At 40.6% G+C, this 9,650-nt stretch overlaps 1 protein-coding gene across 2 annotated transcripts in view; it reads left to right on the top strand.

Annotated features, from left to right (window-relative positions):
• The window catches only part of LOC118733242, a 58,064-nt gene that overhangs the window by 35,108 nt on the left and 13,306 nt on the right, over window positions 1-9,650 (top strand). The window contains exon 2 of one of the 2 annotated variants that reach the window (XM_036462566.1): window positions 5,398-5,500. In XM_036462566.1, coding sequence (XP_036318459.1) covers window positions 5,426-5,500 — 75 coding nt within the window. In that variant the 5' untranslated portion in view covers window positions 5,398-5,425. Of the gene's footprint in view, window positions 1-5,397; window positions 5,501-9,650 lie in introns of those variants that run through there. The other variant, XM_036462567.1, reaches the window with a different exon arrangement.

Here is a 9,650-nt window from a genome sequence, read left to right as displayed (position 1 = left end):
AATATTTATGTATTTTCAAGCCACGGTGGGTATGTGCGCTACCATTCCGCAGGACCTGGGTTCAAGCCCGGTTTAACCTGGGTTAAATAAGTAAATAAAAAATAAAAACAAAAATTTTATTTTTAATAGCGGGCGCCCCGAGTAGCAAGAAAATTGGAGACCTCATTGGCTATGTGAATGTCCCAAACCATTCATTATTGATCCCGTTGCCAAATGCACAGACGAAATGCTACCCAAGTCATACTTTATTATGCCCAATCCTGACGAAGTTCGGCACCGCTGCTGGCACAGCATCTATCCACTTCGTCCTTGATGGAAACATTATGCCGAAGTTTTCCTTCAAGAGAAGCCAAGGACAGATCTCTCGCGAATTTTTGGGTTGTTGAAAGAGTGGAGGATACATCCATGCCCGTACATACGTTCTTTCAACAGACTTAATTGCCTCAAGCTCAAGGCACTCTGTGAAAAATTTTTTTTTACAAAGAGATCCATCGGTGGCATATTAATGACGTTTGTACCCTCCCAACATTGGGTGTTTGTAGCTCGCCTCTTCGGCTTTCCACCAAACCAGCGAACCTTAGGCAATTACCGCCTTGCACATCCATTGCATATGTTCAAGACGTAGACCCTATTTCTTACTTAGCATTTTCGTGCAAGAATACAGGGCACCATTGGTCTTTTTAACTCAGGGTTCTGTGCTCATCATATTGGTTAATTTCAGTGTTTAGTTTTAGGAACATGGGTAGGATAAAATTACGAATCTTTCTCCTTGTAGTGAATAATAGAAGTCAGGCCTTTGTGGGGTTTACGATGAGCCCGCAAAGCACTCAATGGCTTTCGAAGGGACTGGGAATATCTGCTTCCCAAGCGGCATCACGCCAGACCGTGAGTTCAGTGTGCCCCCCCCCTTGGGAAACCACAGCAACCTAACCTAAGCTAATTCTATACCAACTCACTAACACACTTTCGCACTCATTGATTCAAATTGCATTGAATAACTCAATTATTTGTAACGCAAGTAACGCTAACAAAAAGGCTTTCCGTTCATTGATCCCCATCACATGCCAACTCGCCCACGAATTAGTAACAAATTTACCGAAAATATAGCCAGCTTGTTCGCTAATGACCCAAAGGATGGCTGGTTGGTTGGCCGCCACTGACACCCACAACATATTTGTAATCCTATGCAACTCTGCCACTTACACACGCTTACACACAAGTGCTACTGTGTAGTCGGCACATTAAATTGAATTTATTTACAAAATTCAGCAGCTGACAGCATTTTAATTGTGCACATCAATTCAAAGTCACTCTGCTGTGTACCGTATTAGCTACTTAGTTACTGCTGCACCTGCTGCACCACTTTCCAGCCATCCATGCGCGCGTCCTTCGTTGTCGATGTGGCAGCCACACTGCGTGCAGCCTTGATTACTTAATTAAATGCCAACAATCACGGTGCATTAAGTCGACAAGACGAGTCGCGTCGCATCGCATCGCATCGCATCGCTGTGGAGTAGGGCACCTTTGAGTAGGGCGTGTGGCAGCTAAACAACACAAAAACAACAACAGCACTAGCTATGAAAATAACAAATAATGCCTAAAATTGCACATTGGCTTTGGTGCTGGAAATAAGTAAGCATTTGAGCACTGGCTACAACAGCAACATCAGCAGTGAGTACAGCGCTGTGGCACCTTGTTGGCATTGTTGACGGTGTGGTGTGGCGGTGCGCACAGCGACTCTATGTACATATGTATGTATGTATGTATGTATGTATGTATGTAGGGATTTATATGCACAACAACCGTATCAACTTTAATCAATCAGCAACAAAACACCGCGCGTTGTATACCACACGCTGCCAACAACAACAACAAATACCGCAACACAAAGCATCAAATAACAATTGCTGCCACGAGGCATAGTTGCAACTATGGGCGGTGCATAATAGAGCAGAACGGCATGGTTATATGTTTGTGTGCGCATACATACTTATGTATGTGTATGTATGTATGTTTATGAGTGTACGGTGGAGTGAAATTTTTTCCACAAATGTGCGTGTGGATGTGCTCGCGTTGCGTGGGTAACTGGATATCGCCTGGCAGCCACAACGATCACCATTGTTGCCAACAATAAATTATGCCACAACAAGCCAGCAATTGCAGCGATTTCACAGCACTTACGGCTGTAGCAGCAAAAAAACAATATCAGTAAAAAAACGCCTACACCAACAACAACAATAACGTGGTTATATGTGGCAAGCATGCAACCATAATGCCGCCAACTGCAACTAGTTGCCACCAACCAGCCAGTATGTGGCATGCGGCATGCGGTATGCGGCAAACTGCTGTGAAATTCGAGCATCGCGCCGCAGCCATAAAAAGTTCAAAGCAGTCAAAATGTTACGCCAACACATTGGCACTTATGTTGCCGCTCGGTGGCGGTAACAGTAAAGGTGGCAACGCGGGCGCCAGCGCCACCGCCGACCGAGACCAAGACCGAGACCCTCGGCTAGAGAGGGTGTTGCTGTTTGCCGCATAACGATAGTACCAACTAATGTTTATAAGCTTGCCACAAAACGACATAGTAACTAAGTATGTATATATATATATACCTCTAGTACTTATTATTGTTATGGTTATTTTAGTTGTTGTTGCACATTGCCATTGAATTTGTTGTACTCTTTTCTTTTGGCTGTTGGCAGTAGGTGTATGCTGCAACAAGCCATTTAGCAACATTATTTTGCATTGCACTCAACTTGAGTGCAGTGAAGTTTGCTTACATGTCTCTTCGTTCGGGCGTGTGTGCATGTATGTATGTATGTATGTGGATTGCCATGGAAAATTGAAATGAATCGCTTTAAATTCTATATCAATTTTAACGTATTCATTTGCTCAGTGAATGTGGCATGCAACGTGCGCTCCTTACACACACACACACACACGCGCACACATACTCATTCGCACACTCACTCACTATTTTCCTGCTTGTTCCTCACTGCATTTTCCGTCACACTGCACACGTCTGCTCGCATTCACATAATCATCACTCGAGCCAGGAGCTGAAAACCTCAACTGCTTAGCTGCTACTACAACAACTACTACTACTACCACTACTAAGCAACTTCTTATTCACTTCACTGCAGTTTACTTTAAAGTGGGTTAAGATCATTAAAATTCGTTGCAATTTCAAGCATTCAACATTTGGTTTGTTGTTCTTGTTTTTGCTGTCGTATTTATAAGTAGTTGCTGCTTAGTATGTTGGTGAATGTTGCAACAATGAAATACCAGCGCGCCAAGATGGGTGGCGCTGGTTGCCGGCGAGGGGTATAATGTGCTCACTTAAGTATGCACTCATTAAACCCAATGAGAATTCACTGCTTCACTGTCAGTTTGGCAAATTAGCTACGTAATGGTCGCATCTTAAAGCCACTTGTAATATTTCTGTACGTAGGTGCGTATACTTACATACAAACATTCCAGCGAATACATTATCACTACGTAACTATTCTTCAATGCAAGTGGAAATACGAGAGTGGAAGCCGAACATTTCATAGAATTGGGTGGTTGGAGAGTAGGGCATGATTTTTTTTTTACTTACTCAAAATACTATGTTTTAGTGAAATTGGTGTAGTAAAGTAAATAAAATTGAGTTTCTGGACGTGTTCAAGTTCCTCACTAAACAAGGACATATTTGAAAAACGTGGACTCTTTTCCAGTAAATTTGGTTAAGCTGAAGTGGCTGCCTTCATACAGTAAGAGAGACGCTAAGACTCAGAAAACCCGTTGTGGTAGATACCGTTTCAGGCGCTCGTTTCGTATTCGTACACTCACCTGGAAATACATTCAACCAATATTTTAAACTAATGACGATATGGGCGTCTTCACAGCTTTAGTGATCTATGCTTTCAATTTCTTTCTCAGCACGGCTGCTGCGGCAGAGGTCAATGGCTGAAAGGCTCATTCCAGTAGCACGATTTTCTATTTAGCAGTAACTGGTTACAAAACCCGGTTACAAACCAATCAAAAAACCGGCTACCTACCTAATCTCAGTGCATTCTGGACGAATGTGTGGCTCCTTTTCGATATCGAAAGAAATTGGTGGAGTGCGGTTTCCACAGTTCTGATCTTATAAGGGGAGAGACCTACAGTTTAACGCGGACCTCGAACCGTGATTTTATTTTAATAAGAAACTGCTTTTCATGGCACAAATCCACTCGGAAGTTGGCCTTTGCCTGCCGAGGGGCGACCGCTGTTAGAAATAACTTTTCCGTTTATTTTGTTTTTGTTGTTAGTCGGAAACTGGGCTCGATCCCAGGTCCTGAGCACTTCTAACCACTACAGCACAGCGGCCGTCTTATATATTACTGATAGATATAAAACGTAATTCATTTTTTTAAGCTGGGGAAATTATCTCTAAATCCGGAAAGCTTACTGCTAGAAGGAGTCTTGGAACAGGAACAGGAACAAATAGGCTCGGTTCTTCAGTAAAAGAGGGAAGTGAGTATTTACTAGAATCAATGGAACTATCGACAGTATTGATGCAATTAAATTTTGACCACCACCGATGTTTCTTTCTCCACTATCGACCGTTTTTCACTCCTCAATCACCCCGATTTTGTTCAAATTTTATTTTAATTTGAATTGATCGAGAATATCGATGGTTGTGCACATCCATTCTTTTCCGGCTCTACTAGAATCCGAGATGACGTCTACTCGCCATTTGGCTTCTGGATGTAATTGAGAGAAAGTGGATACTTGAGAAAGTCTTTAGTAAACAATAAACTAGTGTGCCCCAATATTATCGCAGAAATTTTTCCAGGAGAGCGGTTCCTCCGTAAAAATCATTGATTTATATATAAGTGACATAGTAGTATACTGAAACAAGTTAGAGAGTGAAATGAAGATAATGAAATATCAGGACGCTCGGTTCGGGCAGATTTCTTCAGAAATTGTTGTAAAAGTAAAAAAAAAAAAAACAGTTTGCTGAAATTGCTTGGCATCTTCTAAAATCATTATGAACGTACTGCATGATCATCTGGTTTTTAGGTGGATTTTTAGTTACCGCAAAGACTACCAAACTAAAGTTTCCATGTCGGTTTAGAAACCTTGAAAGTTATCTTTCCAAAAGCATAGTTAACTTTGTTGTCGCTCATTCCTTTAGTATCTAAGTTTTAATTGGTAAGAAGTAGTGCTGAAAAATCATCGATTATATTTTACTTTGTACTCATATATATAAAGTTCCTTTTCCATTCATGTTAACCTCCATTGTTGCTCGATCCGGTATCTCTATATTTGCATAGTATTTTTACAAGCTCTTGAGAAATTTTGAATATTTTATCGCCCAATTATAATCCAATATTCGCAAATTAAAATCTTTTATTCTCTTCCTCTTTTCAGATTCAACAACATAGCGCACAGCTCCAAAATGTGGAGCCCACAAAAAGGTCCTACACGATTGTGGGACCTTAGGTTTAGTCATATATTTATTTTACCTATAATGGTGAGTACAACAATAAATCCCTAACTATTTTAAGTTAATTAAGAATTAAAACCACTAAAGCCTATTTTGTATCTTAACTACTGAAATATTCTGAAAATTCAGTCAAGACCATTATTTTATCCCAGCGTTTCCAATCTAACTATCATAACTAAGACTTGCCTATTTACCCGCAGAGTCGCCTCTACTTACAAATAGTAACTGCGGACCGATTCTGTTGATTCGACTGCGGATTTTTATGAAGAAAACAATGGCTACAAATATGTACCATCTAACTATAAACAAAATGTAAAAAAATATATAAAAATGTATACATTTTTCTTATGGTTAAGTGGTACATTCTTTAGGCTCCGTTTTCTGCATAAACATCCGCAGTCTACTGATGACAATATCTTAGGGGATATACTGTGACTGCCCCCCAAATATGACATTCTGGCAGCAATATGTATTTCCTTGCCTTTTCTCCCAAGTGCCTCCAATGAGAAAAACGTTTTTAAGGGCTGCGAATCGTATTGAGACAAGTAGTAAAAGAACTACCTATATGCCAAGACAAATGAGATAGATCAGAAAGTAATCGAAAAAAAAAAAAAATTGAAAACATTGTCGGACTTCTACAGGTTTTAGTATAATTATATTTTTAGCCATGTACGAGCGCTACTGCCGCAACGAGTTAAAAATTGGCTTGACAATCTTAACGCCTTGGTTGGCACAGAAGCGATATTTTATAAACAGAAACCCGAAAGAGTATCTGATGGATACCAACTGAGACGTTCAAAGCCGGTAGGAGGCTTTGTAAAATGAAGTTGAGCACAACCTTGAACTCCAAGTTGGGAAGACGCTCTTAGCGACATTGCAAACCAAACGAGGTTTTAGACAGGGCGACCCAATTTCGTGTGGATTCGATAGACAGTTGAAAGGCCAGAGTCTTTTCTCGGCGGGCAAAAAGCACGCTCCAACAATCTCCCAGCATGCCTAGGATTTTGTATAGCGCAGAAATGTGAACGAAGTCGACCAAGATGAGAAAACCTTGAGAACTGTAGATAGAGCTTCCTATGGCCCGGTTCACATGAGCGACAGGTGCCGAAGAAAAAGTGTACGAGCTTTTTAACGGCACTGGCAAAGGTGGGAAGGTAATTGGCGAAATGGTTGGGTCTAAGCTCAAATGGACAAAAGTGTCTAGCTCCAAATGACAATATGAAGAAGAAGAATAACTTAATAAAAGATATGAATAAAATCCAGAAATCCAGAAGTTTAGATCTCAGAAATTCGCAACGAGTCTCTGCAATTTTAATTTTTTCCGAGCCGCTATTGAGCAATTATAAAAATCAACGTTATTAAATAAGCTTCCAAGAGGTGTGTGTGTGTGAAAATATGTAAGAGCATATACTATTGCCTCAGAAGCAAGAAAGGAATATAGAGGCAAAGAGTGTAGTTCAACTAATTGGTAGACATGCTGGCACCACTTAGTCTTCTCGCAACAATTTTATGGTAATAAGTTTGGTGGGATTCCACAAAATACAATCGCGACATGACAACACCAATACAAACGCATATGGTTACCTATACCTAGGCGCGTTTTAGCATTAATATATTGTATCTACTAGAATGTAGCACTAACAGTATATCTAAATAAACTAAATAATTTCTACATATATGTATGTATGTATGTATGGGAGCATTGCACCAAAGTAGGCAAAATATTGCAGCGACATAACATAATAACAAAATATTGCTGCTTTTACTACTAAACACTCACTCACACACACACACACAAACACAAATCCACTTCCAATGCGAAAGTCCCCAAAGAAGAGCTGAAGTAAATATCTTTACAACCAGCCGAGATGCAACCAGCCAGCCAGCTAGCCATCCAGCCAACCGACCGACCGACCAACTAGGCATTTGCATGCAAACTCCAGCCACTCTTCAGGTTCAATTAAGCTAACGCAGTTGAAAATCCAGCAAATGATTGGCTTAATTCAGCCACCGCTAGCTGGCACTGATTGCTGCTACTACCGGCGACAATAAAGTCTGTCTGCTCTATTCGTTGTGTGTTGTTATTATTGTTATTGCCAATGCGGTGCTCCATGAGTTGTATGTATGACAGCAATGAAGTGTGGAGCAGTGGCAGTGGCAGTGGCTTTGAAATGGCTGCAGCCTAACTGACTGGCTTGCTGGCTGGCTAGCTTGGTGACTGACTGACTGGCTGACTGACTTGTTGGTGCATTGGCCGGCACGATCCACCATTCATTGCCAACACATTTGCTGCTTGGATGTGCCTACTATGAGCCTTCCTTCCATCTGCGCAACGGAGTCATAGCTATATACATGATAGTATGTGTACGAGTGCGTGTGTTTACATATCCAGTATTTCCTGCTGCCAACATTTAAGTTGACATGAAATTGGCCAACAGGCAAAGTGGCCAAGGCAAGTGTGTCGAGTATGTTAATTTGGCAATTTCATTATTTAGTTGCTCGTTCGCGCTCTCTCGCCCAACAACTTTGCGTCAACTATGCATTTACTGTTGATTTTGTTGTTTCTACTGATGTTGTTGCCTGGTGTTTTATTTGCTTTGCTTTGCTTTTTTGGTTGCACAAATGCATGTTGCAGCAGCTGTGGCTGCATGCCATTTGCCATATGTGGATTTATTGCCGCTGCGTGTGCGCAAATATGCGAGTGAATGAGGCAGGAAAGAGCTTCATTGTAGCGAGCAGGAGGATAACGTTGTAAATCTATGCAATTGTGTTTTATTTCTTTATTTTTTATTTTTATTTTTTTTTGATAATCTAAAATATTTATATATCTCTATTGAGCATTTCACAGGAGTTAATAATTCCATAGATTACTGAGAAATCGTTGTGGTTCTGACCTTAATCTACATATCCCGTATTCAAGCCATTATGAACTCACTTCGCTTAGCTCCAATGTTTAGCCATTTGCAAAAGCCACAAATACGCCCTTTTCTTCGCATAGAAAAAAACCGAACATCAAACCACCAGCTTCGTTAAGAGGCTAAGAACTCAGCAACAAATTTGAACCATTAAGTAGCTCTAACCTTTTTTGTCGTTCAGCGAAAAATTAATGTTATTTCTTTTAAAGCTTGAAAAAATAAAGCTTCCGCGCCAGCACTACATAGTCAGTTCTGACATTTCGAATAACTCTTCTGCGTAGCTTGAAAGTGAACGAACTTTTTTCCGATAGTGGAAGCTGTTGCCAATGAAACGCAGGTGGCATAGTTATATGTAGTTGCTTCCAGTGCTGAGAGAAGTTTGAGAAGACCTACAACCACATAAATGTGGAGTATCTGGAAGAAACACGTTGAAACGATCACGAAAGCTTTAAGGGTGTGCAAGTATATACAAGGCGAGTCCTGCGTATGCAGTCCGATAGATGATTGATTTACACGATGTTAACTAATATAACCACAATGGGGCAATCACTCACAATACACCAACGCCTGACACGTATTTGAATAACTGGAGCAATGCGCAGATGTCGAACGGCAGAGCTGACATTTTCTATTGAGCTGGAGCCACTTCAGCTTACCATAAATTAGGGTAGCCAAACAAACTCTACCTAATTTTACTGGAGTAGGCTTTGGCAAGGAAAAGGTCATTTTGTCTAAGAAAATAAAGAAAGTAGGCTCCGTAATCCGATAAGCATTATTTCTTAGAGAAGGCATAGACAGCACCACAGCTTTTAAAAAGAGTTTTAAAATAGAAGTATACAACAAGCCAACATGGGGTGGCTCCACTATGGAGAGCCACTAACAGGCTATATTGGTTTTTTTGAAATCATCATAAGGAGTAGGAACGGGGATCTCAAGTCTAATAATAAAGGTGTCTTTTGGAATAGGTAGTTATCCGAACACATTTCAGAGGGTAGGCCAAGCCCAGTGGCCTGTGCACAATGTTAAGCCTACGAAGAAATTATCGTAATTAAAGAATCCTTACGTTAATTTAAAAGTCAGCCGGCTCATAGCCCCTTCATCCATCTTTCAGCATTATATCATATCTGCCTCTTGAGGTATTGAGACCCTTATAGGTACCAAGTAGGGTTCTTGTTAATTGAATAGTTTACAAATCGGTTAGTCGATTAGCAAAAGGGTCATTCCATGTAATAATCTCTATTTCAGTAGTAATCTCTCTTTAA

This window comes from Rhagoletis pomonella, unplaced genomic scaffold (assembly GCF_013731165.1).
Source record: "Rhagoletis pomonella isolate Grant_MI unplaced genomic scaffold, Rhpom_1.0 Rhpom_scaffold_00002, whole genome shotgun sequence".
In the NCBI taxonomy this organism is placed as follows: Eukaryota; Metazoa; Arthropoda; class Insecta; order Diptera; family Tephritidae; genus Rhagoletis; species Rhagoletis pomonella.
The sequence above is the reverse complement of the archived record's forward strand: the minus strand, read 5'-3'. Positions and strand labels throughout refer to the sequence as shown.